Source organism: Panthera tigris, chromosome D1 (genome assembly GCF_018350195.1).
Source record: "Panthera tigris isolate Pti1 chromosome D1, P.tigris_Pti1_mat1.1, whole genome shotgun sequence".
Lineage (NCBI taxonomy): Eukaryota > Metazoa > Chordata > Mammalia > Carnivora > Felidae > Panthera > Panthera tigris.
In genome coordinates, this window is record NC_056669.1 from 46,317,321 (window position 1) to 46,338,608 (window position 21,288).

The following is a 21,288-nucleotide window of genomic DNA, read 5'->3' on the forward strand; positions in this document are numbered from 1 at the left end:
CTTTCCTTGAGCAGTAATTGGGCTATTACAGCATATTTCCTTTACTTTTTTATCCTTATTTACTACTCAGAACTGGCTACTTCTCACCAGTGCATCGTGTGTCTGTGCTTTGGTACAGGTGCCAGGAAGAGGTGGGTACAGGTGGTCCAGGGCTGCTTCGTGGCCCCTCCCTTAGCACTCTCCAGTCAGCCAAACCAATTTGGGCCATCATTTCATATGCTTGGGATGAGCATTGATGATTTGAAACTTACTACAGGGGTATTAGATCTTGTTTTCTCATGTTTTAATTTAGCTACATATTTATAAATGTAAGATAAACGTGTTAAATTTACCAGTTTAAGAGACTAGTAGTAGTATTAGAAACTGGCACTTTCCCCCTCCAAAGATAGTGATCTTCTTAAACATTATTTGTAAGCCTGTGGGACTTCTCCCTATCAGTATGCTCCACATTGAGAAGAATAGAAGGGGCATTTTCCTCTAGGACTGGCAGGTTTTCAGACTGCCTGCTGTCCTCATAAAACATGTGATTTAAGAAGACATTTTACTGTGGGCTCTCATAGGAGACTTCATATTTTGGATGCAGTCTGTCCACAATAAGCAGGGATTTTTGTTGTTTTTATTTCTAACTTCAAGTGAAAGAATCTGTTTTGGAGAGAAACCCAGTTAATCTTAGACTCTATCCAGCTCAGTGACTGATGATCACTTTGCATATAATCATTCTTGTTTCTGAATGGTCATCCATGATTGCTCTGAAGTGGGGAGTAGGAGGGGCGCCTGGGTGGCGCAGTCGCTCATCTCAGGCTCGTGAGTTCGAGCCCCACGTTGGGCTCTGTTAACAGCTCAGAGCTTGGAGCCTGCTTCAGATTCTGTCTCTCTCTCTCTCTCTCTCTCTGCCCCTCCCCAGCTCATGCTCTGTCTCTGTCTCTGTCTCTGTCTCTCTCAAAAATAAACATTAAAAATAATAACAAAATTGAAGTGGGGAGGAGACGTCTTTTCAATTAAGCTGCACCTTAATCTGTCTCTACCTGGATGTTATTTGAATCCCCAAACCCAGAGAGCTGCTCCATCCTCCCGTCTGTAGCTGCTTGTGTAATTCCATCATCTTTCCATTGTCTCTTTCCATTGTCTTAGAACATTTATTTCTGAGAACAAAGTATGGATCAGGAAAATGACTCAACCACTAAAATAACTGAGGATGATTTTTCAACTTTTAAATTGACTTTGGCATCTACAATAACAAATTGCATGTACTTGTGATGTAATATTTGCTGAAAGTCATTGGCTATCCATTTTCTATAGTGCTTTTCTTAAAAAAAAAATTAAAGGTAGAAATGAGATCACCTTCAACTAGCAAAGACAGATTATGAGGCTTGAAATCTGTTATAGAATTTGAATGTTGGAAGTATGAATTGAAACCATTCCCACTTGATCATCTTTGATTTAGTACTCAATTGAACATCCCTAAAAGGACGACTCATTTCATAATAGCCCCGTGCTTGCATGCCTTTGCATTCTTTTGCAGGGGGAGAGGAAAAAAAAAAAAATTAAAGTTTACTCCAAACTAGGGGCACCTAGGTGGCTTAGTCGGTTTAATGTCGACTTTGGCTCAGATCATGATCTCACGGTTCTTGGGTTCCAGCCCCATGACAGCTCAGAGCCTGGAGTCTGCTTCAGATTCTGTGTCTCCCTCTCTCTCTGCCCCTCAACCACTCATGCTCTCTCTCTGTCTCAAAAATAAATAAACATTAAAAAAAAAAAAAAACCATAAAAAAGTTTACTCCAAACTAAAATGGCTCGGGTTTGGTCTGGAATACTCAAAGTAGGTTTGGTGACATAAGGAAATGAACATCTTTGTTCTTCAGGAACTGTCTTTCTTTGAAGGAATACTAAAGATATGTTATTGAGTTTAATAAACGATTTGCCTCAAATTAAATGATAGCAGCTAATTCCAAGAATCAAACAAATGTAATAAAGTAGAAAACAGAATCAAAGATATGAAGTATTCCCTATATTCAAGGTATTATGTGGGCAGTTAGACTAGGTGACCTCAAAGATCACTTTCACCTCTTAGTATATGTATCAACTACAGCATATCCAGAGAAACAGGCAGGAGACAACTCCCATGTGAAAAAAGTGTGACCTTCCACCTCTTAGGAGGAAGGAAGGAAAGACTATTGGCAGCTAGATGCATTTGGTTTGGACTGAGGTTGGACTTTGCACAGCTTTTGACAGATAGCCTGGATACACGAAGCCATCTTCCCTCAATTAAAAAGGAAAAAATCACAAGCACTTCTTCTCTCCCCCGCACCCCCAATAGAAGTCTTAACTGTGGGTCAGCTTTTATCGACCTTTTTGAATAAGATACTTTATTCCTCTGGAATTTCAGAAACAATTTGTTTTCTGAAAAACACATGCCATTTGGATACCCTTTAAATTGACATGTGATTGAAACTTTTGTTTTAATAATTCCATTTTCTCTAAAGGCTGCCTTTATATTTATTAAAGATGACAAAACAAAAACCACTTCTTCTTTCATTACATTTTCTGCTTTCATGTTCTGTCATTCAGAGATCTTTTTTTCTTTCCCTCTCTCTGTCTTCTTTTCCCCCAGCTGTCGGCAGCATCCAGCCCCTCCAGTCACAGTCCTCACAGAGCTTCAGGAAAGGACCCTTTTGCAGAGCTCTCTTTGGAGGATTTCTTATAAATCACTTTAGGTATTATTGCTGCTTGTTGGGGGAGATGGGGACTTATATACTTTAAAAATTTATCAAGTGTTAAACACAATTCACTCTTCTCCTTTGTTTCTTTAAAGGACTCTAGGTTCTCTCTTTTCCTCCTCCTTCTCTGTTCTTTAGGTGAAGAATAAAAATAGATCAAAATAGGACATAAGGACAAACAATTTTGGAAAATACCTTTAACATAATTAGAAGGTGTGAAATCAAAGAACCATCTTTCATGTTTACATGTGAGCATCCACTGCCCACAGCAGATGGATGAGATCAAATACCACCCTTAAAAACTGGGTATTTTCATCAGTCTTAAAAGATTTGCATAGAAAACATAATTTTACACACTGGATTAGAGCTTGATTAGGAGCATCTCTAGTTTTAATATAATGTCCTTGAATGTTAGTTGTGAAGAATTCATTTTAACAGTTTCTTAAAGTGTTATGTTTATGTGTGCCTTTTCATTTAAAAATAGTAACATTTTCCCAAAACAGACTTTTGTTTTATTTTTAAATTAAGGGCAAGGGAACACTTCTGTCCTTTTTGATAGAAGGATTCTGTGTTTGATTCACACTGCCTCTTTTTGTTGGAAGACGGTGTAATTTGTTCTTCTTGGTGCTCTAACCCCCAGTGTGTAGGTATATAGCTTCTAGATCTTTGAGAGTTTGTATTCTTCTGATTTGACAAGTTTATTAGCACATCTACTTCAGTAATGTCTTTGGAGGAACAGTTTAAGGGAATTCATGAGTGAAGTATCTGAGCAAATAGTGATGCCCTATTTGAAATCTTTTCCTGTGTAGATCTTTGAGATTTTGATTTATGTTAGTAAAGAAATGATTTAGTAAGCATATTACAGTTCCCTCAATTATCTCTAATTTTATGACATCATTTGTAAATAATAATTCACACTTTGCTTTTCTAAATGAGATTTTTCACATAGAATATTTGTGTTTATGGAGAGATGTTCTGAACTTGTTATTGAAAAGTTGCTCGTTCATATTCTTTCTTCCCCATCTCTTGGTTTTTAATAATTAGAAAAATCTATTTGAAGTCCCTATAGTTAGTCTTTACATATTGAGTTTTGACACATGATAAGCTGATAATACTGACTTAGTTTGGTGATCAGCGTTGTGATAAACATGCTATAAACATTTCTGGGTCAGTTGAATGGTAAAAGCCACAAAGCATTTTTATTTGTGAGAAGACTTCCTAGAATTCAGTGAATCAACTTACACTCTTTTTTTTTTTTTTCCAGATACAGTTTATGTAACTAGATGGAAGAGAATGGAATTACTCCAAAAAGACAAGTGCTCAAGCAGCAAATACTTACTTCGAGCAAAATCCAAACTGCTGTCTCTTAAACTCTCTTCTTCCATTAGAATGCTACAGTAACCCAGTGAAGGCCCATGAAGGAAATTGGGACTAGTATATAGGAGAACGTATCAATACAGTTTATAAAGCCGAGAATTGCCATGATTTCAGACTAAGATCTTTTTGGTGACTAACCCTTCAGTTCTTTCAACTCTTATTAATACCCATAATCAGTAACCTACCAAGAAAAAAGCCCTTATTTGGAAAGTGTGAAATTTGTATTTGGAAAAGCTGCCTGGAGAGAAGAGCTGTGTCCTTTCCTGTAATGCAACAGGACTCTTTTGGGGGGATCAAAATCATAATTCTTAATTATGCAGTATCTTTCTTTTCTCCAGTCCTCACAGACACAGAAACAGTAACTAAAATTAACTTTTCTTTTAAAAAATTATATATTCAGTTTGCAGTAGACATTCCTTAAGTATTTGTATTTATTTATGATTATCAATTTACGTAACATTAATATTGTATCAGACCTCCTTATGAAAATGAGTATGGATGTAAACAGTATGTTTGATTTTTATCCATAAGAATGAATCTGATTCCGAATGCTTTTCAGCTGACATACAGAGCACTAAATATTTTAAGGCAAGTCCATAGGTCTGAATCGCTTCAGAATTCTCAGTCTCTATGGGATTTAGGGAAGCATTATAAATGCATTAATCCTTATAGTCAATTCTGTGCCTAGGATTTTGCAAGGGAACAGTTCACTGACTAGGAAAAGCACTACATTTTAAATTCAGCATTAGTGCATTGGGAAGGAACTTTACTGCTTTGTGCTTGGCATGTCATTATTTTCCATTTGACATTAGGGCCTTTCCAAAATGAATGTGAGGAATTGCTTTCACTTCAAGACTTTCCTTCTTTTCAGTAAAACTCTAGGAGGTGTTATGGGGGGAGGGAAGGGGACAAAATCCTTGAAACCTTTTATTTGGCTCATGCCATGTTATGATCATGTACCTTTTAAATAAGGGGAAATAGTATCTTTAAAGTTAATGTCTAGCCAAGAGTTTAGTTAACGAAGAATTAAACTGCACTGTTGATCGGTGCTTTGTGTAAATACATCTTAACGTTTCGGTTGAGAGGGGCCTTAAGAAGGACAGTTCGTTGTAGGAAAGCAATTCTGTACATGAGTTTAAGCATACTTGTTGCATTGTCTCTGCAGATTCTATTTTTGTTTACAATATTAAAATGTATGTTAGCAAAAATGGGTGGATTTTCAAATAAAATGCAGCTTCCACAAAATTTTTGTTATGGTATTCTGGTCTGAGGTGCATTTTTTTCCTTTTTCCTTTTTCCTTATCAGTATCATTTTTTGCTAATAAAAATATACCCAGGTGATTATATTTGCTGATTTAATAAAATGTAAATTTTATTTGTTTTAACTTAATTTCCTTAAGGATTTTTCTTTGTACTTTTGTGTCACTTTTTAGACTCATTGATAATCTAAACTACTTACTAAAATTGTTTATGTCTTTTGATCAGATGGCTTCAGTCAGGTAAGTTTAAGGGAGAAAATGCTTGATGTTTGGCATATTAATGCATGTGTTTATTGTGCCAAGGAAACCTCTGACTGTATCGTGTTTCATATTGAAGAGTAAGTAGGATTCAGAGTACATGAGAGAGGGATTAAAGGCTTTGTGTTGATAATTATCTGCATAGTATTTGCCATGGTTGGAAAAAATTCATCTGTAGCCAATATACTTTGTTAACTTTACTAGTTTTTAAGTTTCACTATCATTAAACCATTTTCATATAAACTGGGAAATTGTACTTTTGTAGTTAACTTCCTTAACATTCTCACAGATTTTGATTTGTCTTATGTTGAGTGGATGTTCATATTTCAGGTCTATGGCTTGTTCCTTTTATAATTACAGCAGCAGTAGTGTTTTGTATGTTTATGAGGGTGCTTTGTAAATATTTTCATCCTATTGCTGAAAAAACTTCTGGGCTTGTTGGATAGGTATTATCCATATTTTACCCATTTTACAAATTGAAATCAGGAATTAGAAAAGGAACTTGATCAGGTTGATAAGCTAATAGAGGAGTCTGGTCTTTAGTTTCATGGTCCATTGTCCTTTTTATGACCTGCTGTTGTTAATTCAGGTGTATAAACTAAACAAAGATTTGTATCCCTGTGCAGTGTAGACCGATGACTACTCTTCATTTCCACACGGACTTCCTCTCTGAAGCACATTTCCTGCTTCCTGCTCTGATGCCCAGACATTATTGACTAGGAAATATACAAAATATATGATCATATTAACTTTAATCACAATGTAACAAGTGAGGTAACTTAGATGTTGAATGCATAACTATATTATTAGGTTATAAACCTGTACATGCCCAAACCATCTTAGTTCCCAAATACCAAGTTGGTGGAGGCTGCAGAGTGAAGTTAGATTATTAGCTACGGAGGGCAGCTATACTCGTCCCAAATCATTTTCAAAATTAGTCTTTTGCTTTTGGCTTAACATCTTGTTATTATCATTCAGCATTTCTTAATTTAATTTTTTTTTTTTTTTTTTTTTACTTTTTAATTTATTTAGGGGTGCCTGCTGCATGGCTTAGTTGGTTAAGCATCCAACTCTTGGTTTCGACTCAGGTCATGATCTCATGGTTTTGTGAGTTCAAGCTCCACATTGGGCTCCGTGCTGACAGTGCAGAACCTGCTTGGGATGCTCTGTTTCCCTCTGTCTCTGCCCTTCCCCAACTCCTGCTGTTTCTTTCACTCTCAAAATGGGTAAATAAACTTTAAAAAAATCTTTAAAAAAAAATAAAGTTTATTATTTTGAGAGAGAGCAAGAGTATGAACAGGGGAGGGGCAGAGAGAGAAGGGAGAGAGAGAATCCCAAGCAGGCTCCACACTGTCAGTGCGGAGCCCAATGTAGGGCTAGATTTCACAACCCACAAGATCATGACCTGAACCGAGATCAGGTGGCTTAACTGAGCCACCCAGACTCATTTTTTTAAAGCTGTCTTTTTTTAACCAGTGACTGTGAGAGTCCATATTTAGGAAAAGACCTATGTTACACTAGGAATTTTTTACTTCTCCACAAACCAACAAAACATGACCCCTGAAAAATAGGCCTTTATGGGATAAGTTTCTCCTTCAACTGAATAATTTATTCATCATCATCACCAAACATTTTCAAAGTCTGAGGTTCAGAGTACTGATGTACTTAGTATTCGGGATGAGTGTGGCTCCATGTGTTCAGCAGTGGCTGGGTCACAGACTGTATGGAGAGGTCACAGCACACAGCCAGATGAACTTACTCTTGGAGAAAAGACGGCTTCACAGCTTCCATCAGTGGCCTCCCCAAGTAGCTTCGTTCTTTGTTCAGCCATACTTGCTACCTTCCATGGGTCTGACTAGCTTGGAATTCTGCTGTCTGGGCTCTGAATGGAGAGCTGCAGTATCATCATCTATTTCGGTGTGCCACCAATTAGAAATGTTTTCTAAGTCTTCAGCTAGTATTTGTAGTCTAATTTTCATGTAAGCATTTAGTGAATGTCCCATATGTTATTGAAGCATACAAGTTGAGTTCTTAAGCCATATATGAAATTACTCACATTGTCAAAAGTTGTGTAAAGTTCTTTCTGTGGTATGGGGGAGGGAGCAGGTACAACTCTCTTGAGGCAGGATAGTAGGTTACACTGATGGGAGGCAGACAGGAGAAAAAAGGGAAGGGAAAATTTTATAGAAGCTTTGTTTTCCAATAGGTTCTTATTTAAAATACCTCTTCCAGGGGCGCCTGGGTGGCTTCTCGTTTAAGTGTCCAACTTCGGCTCGGGTCATGATATCACTGTTCACAAGTTCAAGCTCTGCGTCAGGTTCTGTGCTGACAGCTCCGAGCCTGGAGCCTGCTTCACATTCTGTGTCTCCCTCTCTCTCTGCCCCTCCCCTGCTCACACTTGGTCTCTCAAAAATAATAAAAACATTAAAAAAATTTTTGAAGAGCTCTTCCATGGGGCACCTGGCTGGCCCAGTGGTAAACCAAGTGACTCTTAATCTCAGGGTCATGAGTTCAAGCCCCACATTGGACTTGGAGCCTACTTAAAAACACACAAAAACCATAGAATAGTTATCTGCTACAAAACGTAATTTTTTTGAGTGTGCACGTGCATGCACGAGTGGGGCAGGGGCAGAAGGGGAGATGGAGTGGTTTTTTTTTTCAGCTACAAATACATATTTTACAATCCTTTTATTTTTATGGAAATATAGTTAGCATACAGTGTTACAGTAGTTTCAGGTGCACAACATAATGATTCAACAAACGAATACATTACTCAGTGCTCATCACATTTAGTGTATTTTTTCCAAAATTTTTAAATTTACATCCAAGTTAGCATATAGTGCAACAATGATTTCAGGAGTAGATTCCTTAATGTCCCTTACCCATTTAGCCCATCACCCTTCCAGGAACCCTCTGTCTGTTTTCTATATTTAAGAGTCTCTTAGGTTTTGTCCCCCTTCCTGTTTTTATATTCTTTTTGCTTCCCTTCCCTTATGTTCATCTGTTTTCTGTCTTAAATTCCTCATGAGTGAAGTCATGATATTTGTCTTTCTCTAATTTCACTTAGCATAATACTTTCTAGTTCTATCCATGTAGCTGCCAATGGCAAGATTTCATTCTTTCACTGCCGAGTAATACTCCATTGTGTGTGTGTGTGTGTGTGTGTGTGTGTGTGTGTGTGTATATATATATATATATATATATATATATACCACATCTTCTTTATCCATTCATCTGTCGATGGACATTTGGGCTCTTTCCATACTTTGGCTATTGTTGATAGTGCTGCTATAAACATTGGGGTGCGTGTGCCCCTTCGAAACCGCACACCTATATCCCTTGGATAAATACCTAGTAGTGCCATTGCTGGGTTGTAGGATAGTTCTATTTTTAATTTTTTTGAGGAACCTCCATAATGTTTTCCAGAATGGCTGCACTGTCATAGACTCTGGGTCTAAAGTTCTCTCTTGTCTGGCAAGAGAGTAGGACTCAGGATGAAAAGCAGGAGATGGCTAAATGTCCAGGAAAAGACAAGAGCCCCGAATAAGGGTCCTTGCCTGTTTTTATTAGGATCAGAAGGCTTACAAACATGGCGGTGGATGTGCACAAAGAGACAATAAATCTCTGAACATTAACTTGTGGACGTGAGGGAAAGGGGGTCTTCAAGATATTTGGGGTTAGGGGTTTGGGTTAATAGAAAGCAAAATCCTGACGGCGGGCAGCCTGGCGGAAGGTTGTTTGCAGGGGACGTGAGGCAGCACCTCTGTTTATCTTAGCTAGCCTAAGGGATGAGACTGGGGAAATCACCTCAGGGTTGACAAGGCACCTTTTCTTTTGTTAACCATCTCTCCTCTGGGCTGCTTCACCTGCAGCGCAGAGGTCTATAGACCTATTTACCTGTTTACGTAACTTAGCCCTTTCTTCCTGTTGAAAGCAGCTTTCTGCTATAGTACTAAATTGGGGGTGCTTCCACTCTTGAATATCTAATCTTGTTTATTTCCTATACCTATGTTCTATATTGGTGCCTGGGCACCTCCCTATTTTGGGGCCTTTGCCTCTCCCTCTCTATTCTGGGGGCTTAAGCCCCCTTTCTCTATCCTTACCTAATCTTGTTTACCCAAACTCACCTGTGAGCAACCTATGGCTTTGTACTTCTTTATGCCTTGTTAATCCATTGGTGTAAGCCCTGGGGATTCCTAAGCTTATCCTCCACAGCTCCTCCACAGTTGGCATTCCCACCAGCAGTGCATAAGAGATCTTCCTGGGAGAGAGATTCTTAAGCAGGCTCCACATTCAGCATGGAGCCCGAGGCAGGGCTCAATCCCATGACCCTGGGGATCATGACCTGAGCCGAAATCAGGAATCCAATGCTCAACCAACAGACTAAGCCACCCAGGCTTCCCCCAAAAATTATTTTAAGGTTGGTTTTGAAATAAAAATAGCCGTGTGAGAATCGCCTGGGGAGCTAACCTTAGCTCAGTCTGAGCCTTCCACACTCAGGCACCCTGCCTGTCTCCCTTGAGACTGGGTACTTGTCAGCTGTCTTATACTCCCATTTAAACAAGCACAGGGTTATCATGCCCTTGCCCCTCGACTGGGACTGTAGGGAAGAAAGTATCAGCAAAGTAGATATCCCCACTCCCCACCTGCACCTGGACTCCATGCTGTCTGCACTAATGCAGAACTTCCAGTTGATTTCCTTGGCCTTTCTGGAACTCTTTACATGGAAGCATCAGGCACACCACACGGCACTGCCAGCTAACTTAGGGGTCATGTTAAAAGGCACAAAATGAAATCTGTATTTCTCTGGTCACTTTTGTCCTGAAGTAGGGTAGGAATTGAAAAGCTTTTCGCTTCCATGTAATTGCTTGAAGGAGGTTCCAAGGGCCTGGAAAAGGCAGGCAGAGGCACTGTGGTAGGAGGGGGGGAAAAACAGAGATGACACGAAGCCCAATAAAGATGGCTGTGCCCATTGTTTGGTGTTCATAACACCTGTTGCTCGGAGCTGATCTTTTACAACCATTACACTCATATGTGGACCTTAATAATTTGTGATAGAATTTACGTCACATAGTGGCTCTGAAGTAGAAATGAAAGAATGACGGTTCACTTAATCTTACAAAGGTTAAACTGGTGTCATTCTGGCTTAAAAGCAACAATACAATAGGATAATAGGAAATTATAGAAAATATAAGTCTCTGTTCCCTACTCCTGGCACAGAGTTCCTAAAACTCTTATAATTTAAGTGTTAGTCCTAGGAGCATCTCTTGTTTTAATTGGCCTTTGACCCTGGTTCCTAACACAAAATTACTAAATCTCTTGGAATTTCCTGGGTGCCAGGGGTGTCTTGCTCTAATGAGGCAACTCTTGGCTCCTGGATGCCTTCAGAGGATGAAGGCTGGTCACTAGAAAAACCAAGCCACTCATTAGAAGCCTCCATAAAAATCCCAGTATTAAGGGATCTGGAGTAAAGAGAAGGTGGACTTTTAACAAGCTGTTTTTATCAGCACCATATATCTGGGGAAGGGGGATTGAGATTATCAAAGAAACAACTGTGTAAGTGTGGAATAAGGGCAAGTTCAGGGATAAATCCCAGAGATTATCTCCATTATTAAGGGATATATAGTAAAGGCCAGGAAAAGAACAGAGCTGAAGATTATTTTCAAAAAGACAGGAAATCATAACATGCTGGTGAAGATGTGGAGGAGGGAACTCTGTGTGCTGTTGGTGGGAATGTAAACTAGTACAGCCACGATGGAAAACAGGATGGGGTTTCTTCAAGAAATTAAAAATAGAACTAGGATCCAGCAATCCCACTTCTGGGTATATATCTGCAGGGAACAAAATCATGATCTTGAAGTGATACCTTACTCTCATGTTCACTGAAGTATTATTCACTATAGCCAAGGTACGGAGATAACCTAAGTGTCCATCAGCAGATGGATTGATTTAAAAAATTGTAAGATATATATACATATACATAAACACACACACACACTGGAATATTGATTACTTATTCTTAAAAATGAGGGAAATTATTGTCATTTATGACAACCTGGATGAACCTGGAGGGATTATGCCAAGTGAAATAAGCCAGACAAAAACTAACACTGCCTGGTCTCACTTATATGTGGATTCTGAAAAAAGAAAAAAAAAGTCAAAATAATAGAAACAGAAAATTGGAGGGTGGGGGAAATAGGGAGAGAGGTTGGTAAAAAGGTGCAAAGTTTAAGTTATAAAAAGAATAAGGTGTGAGGATCTAATGTATAACATGGTGATATAGTTGATAACACTGTGTCATATAAAAGAGATTTGCTGAGAGAATGAACTTAAATGCTCTCCCCCCACCACCCCCCAAAAAGGTAAGTATGTGAGGTGTTGGATGTGTATATAACTCTATGGGAGGAATCCCTTCACAAAGAACATATATATATATTAAATCATCACATCATGTACTTTAAATATTTTAAAATGTTGTCAATTATGTCTCAAAGATGAAAAAAATGTAGCATTATGAGATAGGTTGCAAAATCAATGGGAGGAAGGGAAATGCTGAGTGGTTATCAGACTGGAGAGGAGATGGGGTAAGTGACGAAAGAAAAGCAAATGGATAGCCTGGAATATGAACATATACAGAAGACAATTTGCATAATATTTGTCTTTGAAGAGCATTCTTCCCTTCAGAGAGTATTTCTGTCATTGAGTGAGGCACCTGCTGCTTGATGAGACAGTTGCTCCATAGATGGTAAGTATGGAGTCTGCAGCCATGCTGGGGGTTTAACTCCTAGTTTGAGCAATTTATATAATTGCCCATGCCTCAATTTCTCCATCTGTAAAATGGCATAATAACGCCTACCCCATATGACTGCTGTTTGTAATTAATGAATTAAAAATGGAGGCATTTAGGACATCTTTGCATGTAATAAAGTTTCAGTACACTTCTTGAAATACAGAATAGCTTGTGGTCAAGAGCCTAGATTCTGGAGGCAAAACATCTGTGTTCAGATCCTGACTCTGTCCCTTACTAGCTGGGGGACTTTGGGAAATTTATTAAATTTCCCTCTGCCTATTTCTTCATCTGTAAAGTGAGAATAATTCTGGACCCACTACATAGGATTATAAGAAGGATCAATTAGGTTAATATATAATATACATAATATATGTAAAGTGCATATAATATATGTATATGTGCATATATATGTAAATATATGTAATATATGTAAAGTGCAATAATAAGAGCATTTAGGTGTTTGCCATTGTTAGTTATTACTAAAGAGCCTTTTTAAATGTCACTCTTTGGACTTGTTCACCCTGCCCTGTTTGCATTGTGCTGATGTTAGCCCAGTGCTCTGCTGGAGGTCTCATGACGTGATTCCAAAGCAGAACCCTGAACCTCTTAACTCCACACGTCCTCACATAAGCAGGAGTCCTTGATTCTGAAGCAGCGGCAGTAATTCCTGAGTCTGGTGTGACAGAACACACTTTTGAAAATAGCCAGCCCCCACACATCTAAGTATACTTAGGTCAGCAGCTTTAGATGCCTCAGATAAAGCAGAATACTTTCTAAAGTCATTTGAGCTCCCCTCCTTTTTTTTCTTTTTAACAGAGAATAAATACTTACCCAAGTCTTATTTAGTGGAAGAGACTGTTTTACTATTGGAAACATTGACTTCTTGTTTGGTAAATATTCATGCTAGTCTCTGTATTAGTATTAGATTTGGCTTCTGTGTAACAAAATTCATACGATGATTCAAAGAAGACAAGTTTATTTTCTCACATAAAAGTCTGAGCTGGCATGGCAGCTTTGCTCATCAGATTGATAGGTGCCTACTTGCTGTTCCATAGTCCTTAAGGAGCTCCTTCCATCTCATAGTTCTCTGTGGCTGAGCAGCATAACCCCACCCCAAGCAGCAGGATAGAGAAAGTAGGGAGAAAGGGAGAAGAATTGTGCACAATTTCTCATATTCCATTGGCCAGAACTTTGTCATGTGGCTGCAAGGGAGGCTGGGAAATAATCTTTAATTTAGGTGACCATGTATTCAGCCAACATAGCTAAATCAATGCATTATTATAGCGTAAGGGGGACAAAGGAGTACTAGAAGCTACTATCACGATCGTTTCATTTTCATTAAAAGAATTGCTAATTTCTTGAGCCTTTTTCTGATCAGTGACTTTAAATCCCTCCCATGTGACATATTGTAAGTTTAGATCTGAGATATACTAATACATATATATATATATATATATATATATATATATATAGTTTTACAATTGAGTTATTTCAAAGAAATTAAATAGAAAAAGTGTCAAATGCTTAAAAATTAAAAAGTGAATCCAAACTGCTCATGCTCAGTGTGTGTTACAAGACATGTTGAAAATGTGTACCTTCACACCAAATTTCAGGCACAGCAGGAGTCCATATTGACAGTTTTACATAAATAGCACCAAAGTCACAGAAGTCACTTTTTGAAGTGGCTAGAAGAAACTGATGCAAAAGTGAAACATAACAAAGAACAAAGAACATCAAAGATCCAAAGTGCTTGGCACACTTGTGCCAGAACCTCAAATGAGGCCAGAGCACTTGGATTTGGAGTGAGGGCTTTAAGGTAAAAATGCTTCGCTGGCCTCAGTTAGTCACACAGAGGGGAATCCAGCATAGTTAATTTTCATTCCTCTTAGGAGGGAAATGTTGCAAGGCCTAGCATATTTTTATAGCTGAGACTATACAAAAAGATGGCCCTAACCCAAGAAGGCAGGAGGTCAGTGAGTTGAGCACCCAGCTTAAGGAAGGAAATGCTGACAAAACATTTTACTAAGAATCTGTGAGGATTTCTGAATCTGCAGTCCCTTTCAAACTCATTCACTCTGCTGGAAATCTGAAAACATTTCTTTATGCTTCTTTAAAAGCATCTTGAAGGTTTTTAACACTCAGATCCTAAGAACAGAATGACTTAAAACATAACCAACCGAGTCACAGTCCAAAAAAGCAGCCTTTCAGGGAACTTGAGCCTCATAAAGTCCCAGGAATAGGAAATGGAAATACTTAACCGAGTTAAAGTCACTAATATTTAGAAAGCCTCTGTTGCTTTGAGAGCACATTTCCTTGCAGTTAGTGCAAAAGCCAGTTTTACTCCAAGAAAAATACAGAGAAACTGTTGTGTTGAGCTCTAGTAAAACAAGGAAGGATCAAGCGGGCCTTTAACAAACAGCCCTTTATTGCCACAAAAATCCCCTGGCCTCCTTGTTCCCTGAATGGCTCTAGTGTCTGGCTGGAAGATTCAAAAAGAAACAAAAATGTTAACCACTGGCCCACAGTGCCATGCCCTGCCTCCCCCACACTCATGAAAATTTTGGAAATGGGTTTACTACTGGTCCCTACTGCCAGGTGTTGATTGGCAGAGGCTGGGTATGGCCTCTTGGAGCCCTCACACCAGGTGGCAGCTGAGTCCCTGTCCCCAGCCACCCAGGACAGAATGAACCCCTTCATACAGCTACCATCAGAGACAGGTCAGCGCTTCACAGCATCCGGTGGATGGGACCCAGGCACTCTCTATGCCTTTGTAGTGAATGCTCTGCAAAGACTTCTTGGGCCTCACTGCCAGTGATTACCGTTAAGTGCCAGTCATTATTTCAACTGCCATATCTTGCATGTCTAGTATGTGCAGGTTACATGTACTCTTTCTAATCCTTAAAATAATCCTGCCATAGGAGAATTAGGTCCATGTAATGAAGTTGCAGAAACCAGGCTTAAAATAAGTTAAGTGACTGCTCAAGATTCAAGGTAGCTGGCCTGACTCCACAAAATGTTTTCTCCCACACTCTACCTCATCTCTACACCTCCTTAATTTCTCCAGATTTATCTAATCTCTAGCCCCAAAAAAGCAATTTCCCAGCCTGAAGCTAAAGCTGCTGACCACCAGTCTCTATCCTTCTGCCCCTCAAATCTTGAATAGCAACATATAAAACTCACATGCTTGGTTATTCTGAAAACTGAAACCACATAAAAAGCATAAGATCCTCCTAAACTCATCTTAAATTTCTTTTCCAAAGTTATTATTAATGGTGCTAAAAATAGAATATTGTAAGTTAAATACAACCACCCACCACATCTAGAGTATCTTGTCCTGTCTTCTCTCACCTCTCTTGCTTCCTCCTTTGCTGCTAGTATGAAGAGCGAAAGCAGTTCTCAGCACCCATTAGCATCTTGAAGAAAGAGACAATTTCATTTTGCCTCCCGAATGCCTTACACACAGTGCGTGGCTGGAGGGACTTGTTTAATAAACACTTCATTGAATGAGGGACACTTGTAGGAAGTTCGCTGTGGTAGGCAACGTTTTTGAGATTTGCTCTGGAATGTTGTCATCTAAGAAAGTTATCACACCTATACTGTTTTACAGTTTGAGTTGTTAAAAAAAAAAAAACCTGCAGATTTTTTTTTTTTTAGAGATAGTGCTATTCTGCAAATTCTAAACGCAAGAAATGATACTAACAGAAGGAAAGAACATTCTTCCCTTTCCTTTTCCAAAGGATGCCTTTTCTACTCTGACATCTTCTTGGCAGCAAACAAGACTTTTAGCCATTTGATATTTTCTTCTGATTCAAATTCACATTGTAAAGTAAAAATTGCCACAACTAATAAATTAATGCTGGAGTCCTACCATGTTATGCCTGGCTTGTTTCCATAATCTCATGGTCTGAACTTTCCAAGAGTGATAGAAAAACAATGTCAATTTCTGCTGACCTACTGAAACCAACAAGCTGTCACATAGCCTTTCTTTGTCAGTTTACTGGAAGCTCTTTGATTTGTCCCAGGAGAAAGGCAGTAAGTTTTCCCCCTCTATCAGAGAAAAGTAAAGATAAGTCTTATCTATAAAAAGTTTACCCTTCTTTCTTAAAAAGAAAATTGGCAAATCCACTCCATATTGTTACTAACTTTTCCAAGGGCATTTCTGTTTCTGTTGACCTTTGAAAGACCATCCTAACAAAGTATTCTGCCTTCCAGTCAGGAAACACTGTTGCTTCCGTTCACACTGCAAGACATAAGCATGGCCTTTCCATTCTGTTACTTTATGGAACTGATTGGAAGGTGGGTATTTTAGGGATATTTGGGGAGGGAGGGGTAACTTTTTAAAAAAATATTGTCAAGTTAGCTAACATAGAGTGTATACAGTGTGCTCTTGGTTTTAGGGGTAGATTCCCATGATTCATCGCTTACATATAACACCCAGTGCTCATCCCAAGTGCCCTCCTCAATTCCCATCAGAGAGATAACTTTAAAGTATTATATCAGTCAAGTACACAAATCTTAAGTGTCCTGCTTAATGTTTGTAAAGTGAACCATCCATGTTAACTGCCACTCGCTCAGATCAGGATTACCAGAAAACTCCTTCCTATAGCATCCTAGGCATTCCCTATCACAAAAGTAGCCACAATCCTGACTTCTGTCATTAAGGTTAGTGTGCTTGTCCTGTTTTGCATAAATGGAATCATAACATATGTTCTGTTTTGTGTCTGCCTTCTTTTACTCAATTTTATGTGTATAGGATTGATCTATGTGGCTACATTTGGTAGTTGTTTATTCCTTTTCATTGCTGTATACTATTCCACTATGTGCCTGTATATAGGTTGATATATATTGATACACATGTATCAGTCACTATTTACACATTCTGCTGATAGTCATTAGGGTTGTTTCTAATTTTTGGTTACTATCAGTAAAGCTGCTGGTAATATTCTTATCCATATCTTCTGGTAAACAGAAGCACTCATTTCTTTTTTTTTTTAATTTCTTAAAAATGTTTTTGTTTCAGAGAGAGAGAGAGAGAGACAGAGAGAGAGACAGAGAGCACTTGAGCAGAGGAGAGGAGCAGAGGGAGAGAGAGAGAAAGAATCTTAAGCAAGCCTCCATGCTCAGCGTGGAAACTGACACTGGCTCCTTCCCATGACCTTGGTCATAACCTGAGCTAAAGTCAGATTATCAACAGACTAAGTCACCCAGGTGCCCCATAAGCACTCATTTCTATTCCATATTAAGCCAAGAGTGGAAGTGGTGGATCATGACAAATATATATGTTCGGCTTTAATAAAATACTGCCAAACATATTACAAAGTGTTTGTGCCAATTTATAATCCCATCAACAATTATATGATAGTTCAAGTGCTCTGTATCCTTGTCAATGTTTGCTATTTTTAACTTTTAATTTTGGCCATTCTAGTGGGTGTATAGTTGTATCTAATCGTTTTAATTTGCTTTTTCCTGATGACTAATAATACCAATCTTCTTTTTATGTTTATTAGTCATTAGGATATACTCTTTTGTTAAATACCAATTTAAATCGTTTGCCCATTTTTTCCTAAAATGGTTGTCTTTTTTCCAACTGATTTGTAAAAGTTCTTTATATATTTTAGACATTTCTTTGTTAGATATATGTATAGAAAATATATTTTCCCAGTATGTGGCTTGCCTTTTGACTCTTCATGGTATCTTTTCATGAAAAGAGATCTTAATTTTCATGAAATTCAATTTGTCAATTTATGATTGGTGATTTTTATGTCCCTTTTTCCTCCCAAAGAGGTAGGTAGCATAGGAAGCAGTAGGCTTGGGGAAGGGGACTTTTGGAACACTGCCAAATCCACATTTACCCACCTACCAGGTATAGGTTTTAATTCAAGCATAGGCTTAATTATTGGATCTGTTGGGTGTATAAAGGGGAACATGAAGATACTCTATTTCCTACTTGAATTGTTTTACCTTCCATATTTAGGTCTCTCATTCACTTTGAATTGATTTTTGGGTATGGTATGATGTAGGTGTCAAGGTTCATTTTTTCCCCATATAGATATACAGTTGCCTGAGCATCATTTTTTTATTGAAAAGAACTCCTTTCTCCCAAATTATAATGGCATGTTTGTCAGAATTTAAGTGATTTTGTGGGTTGGTTTCTGGATTCTTTATTCTGTTCCATTGTACTTTTTCTTTATCCTTGGCCCAATACCACACTGTCTTAATTACTGAAATGTTAAAAGTCTTACAATTTGGGGCACCTGGGTGGCTCAGTCTATTGAGCATCTGACTCTCGATTTCAGCTCAGGTCATGCATGATCTCATGGTTCGTGAGTTTGAGCCCTGTGTCAGCCTTGGTGCTGCCAGCAGGGAGCCTGCTTGGGATTTTCTCCCTCTCTCCCTGCCCCTCCCCTGCCTGCACTTTCTCTTTCTCACTCTCTCTCTCAAAATAAATAAATAAACTTAAAAAAAAAAAAAACTCTTGCAATTTGATAATAAGTTCTCCAATTTTGTTGTTTTTCTTAAAGATTGTTTTGGCTATCATAGGTCTATTCCTATGCTACAGATTTCCATAATAATGTTAGAAACTAGTAATTTCTAAGAAAAAAAAATCAGCTGGAATTTTTATTGAGATTTCACTGAGTCTACAGGTATAGGAAGAACTCACATCTTAACTCTGTTAAGAATCTTCCAATTGAATCTTTTGAATCTCCCAATGCATTATGATTGTATATGTCTCTATACCCCATTTATGTAAGTCTTGAATTTCTCTCAACAATGTTGCACAGTCTTCAGCATAGAATTTTGCTCATATTTCATTAGACATATTTATTTTGATGTTTGTGATGTCATTATAAATGATTTGACTTTTTCCCAATTGTTTGCTGCTGGTTTAAAGAAATATAATGGATCTTTATTGACCTTGTACCCTGTGACTTTGCTAAATTCACTTATAAATTCTACTAATTTGTAGATTACTTTGGATTATCTACTTACAGAAACCTGATATCTATAAGTAAGATAGTTTTCTTCTTCCTTTCTAATCTCTATGCTTTTAATTTCTTTTTCTTGCCTTTATTGAACTGGTTCCAACCTCCACTTGTGTTAAACACTGCTGAATAGAAGTATGAGAGTGAACATGTGTGTCTTGTTCCTGACCTCAGTGGGAAAATATTTAATATTTCACTATTAAAATTAGCTATAGTGTTTTTTAGATATTCCTGGTTTGCTGAGAATTTTATCATACTATTATGATTTTTTTCACAGTATTGAATTTTATCAAATGCTGTACCTATTGAGATGATCATATGAATTACCTCCTATGCTCCATTCATTATATCCTTGATTTTTATTTTATTTTTTTGTTCTTTATACCCTTGATTTAAAAATTTTAAGACATAAATTCACAAATTCACAATTGTACAAAATGATATGGGGTGCTGGGTGGCTCAGTCAGTTGAACGTCTGACACTTGATTTTGGCTCAGGTCATGATCTCATGGTTTGTGGGGTTGAGCCCCACATCAGGCTCTGCACTAACAGCACAGAGCCTTCTTGGAATTCTCTCTCTCTTCCTCTCTCTCTGCCTCTTCCCTGCTCACTCTCTCTCTAAATAAATTAATAAATAAATAATTAAAACTTAAAAAAAAATATGAATAGATCATGTGTACTCTTTACCCAGTTTCCTTCAATAGTATCATTTTTCAAAAGTATAGTACAATATCAAAAGCAGGATATTGACATTGATATAATCCACTGATTCTATTTGTGTTTACACTCTAATTTCTGAATGTTAAACCAACCTTGCATTCTTTAATCATGAAATATGTATTACTAGATGCAATAAGCTGATATTTTGTCAGGGATTTCACATCTATATTCATGAGAGAGATTGGTCTGTAATTCTCTTTTCTTGTAATGTCTTGCCAGGTTTTGGTGTTAGAATTATATTGGCCTCATAGAATGATTTGGATGTGCTTCTTTTTTCTCTGTTCTCTGAAAGAGTTTGTGTATGTTTGCTATTAAATCTCTTTGAAATATTTGGAAAAATTCACCAGTAAAGCAAGCCATCTAGGTTTGCAATTTTCCTCTTGGGAAAATTTTAAGTACAGATTAGATATTTTTTATAGATCGAGGGCTATTCAGAATTTTTATTTCTTCCTGTTTTTCAGAAATGTTTTTTAAGAAACCATTTCCATTTCATCGAAGTTGTCAATTTTATTGGGAAAAGTTTTTTTCCCTTAATTTCCTCTCATGATATTTTTCATAGTGTCAGTAACATTGTAGCAATGTTTCCTTTTTCATTGGTTTCTTGTTTTCTTTTCTGATTAGTCTTACTAGGGGTTATCAATTTCAATGAGCCCTTCAAAAAACCAGCGTTTGGCTTTGCTGATTTTCTTTCTCTATCTTTGGCCTTATATTTAAAACATGTTCCTTGTAAAAGCCTTATAAGTAAAGGTAGCTTTAAAATGGAGTGTTGATGTCAACATCAGGTGTGGTCACAGTCCTTGGCTTGCGGCACCCGTAAGAGGGAAGTGGTAATGGTCTTGAACAGGGACTCAACAGTTTAGACTCAATAGAGCTGAGAGGAGAGGGATCTCACTGTTGGTGGAATTTTTTTTTAAGTTTATTTATTTTGAATAAATAAGTGTGCACGAGTGGGGGAGAGGCAGAGAGAGAGAGGCAAAAAGAGAATCCCAAGCAGGCTCCTTGAGATCATGACCTCAGCTGAGATCAAGAGTCAGACACTTAACCAGCTGAGCCACCCAGGTGCTCCGTGGTGGAATATTTTTATACAATAATTATCACCCTCAAGTTTATTTGTTTCCGGAGTGTTTTGTATTTATTATAAATAGTGTTAGATGAAAGAAGAATAGTCTTGAATTGTGGACTGG

The 21,288-nt window shown here is 37.9% G+C and overlaps 1 protein-coding gene across 10 annotated transcripts in view; it reads left to right on the forward strand.

The window, feature by feature from the left end:
* PICALM (phosphatidylinositol binding clathrin assembly protein) overlaps nt 1-5,353 on the forward strand; it is a 100,638-nt gene extending 95,285 nt beyond the window's left edge. For 9 of the 10 annotated variants that reach the window (XM_007078983.3, XM_007078985.3, XM_042959493.1 and 6 more), the window contains 2 exons: nt 2,612-2,714; nt 3,982-5,353. In XM_007078983.3, the coding sequence (XP_007079045.1) occupies nt 2,612-2,704 (93 nt within the window). In that variant the 3' untranslated portion in view covers nt 2,705-2,714; nt 3,982-5,353. The remainder of the gene's footprint in view (nt 1-2,611; nt 2,715-3,981) is intronic. The other variant, XM_007078987.3, reaches the window with a different exon arrangement.
* The last annotated feature ends 15,935 nt before the right edge of the window (nt 5,354-21,288 follow it).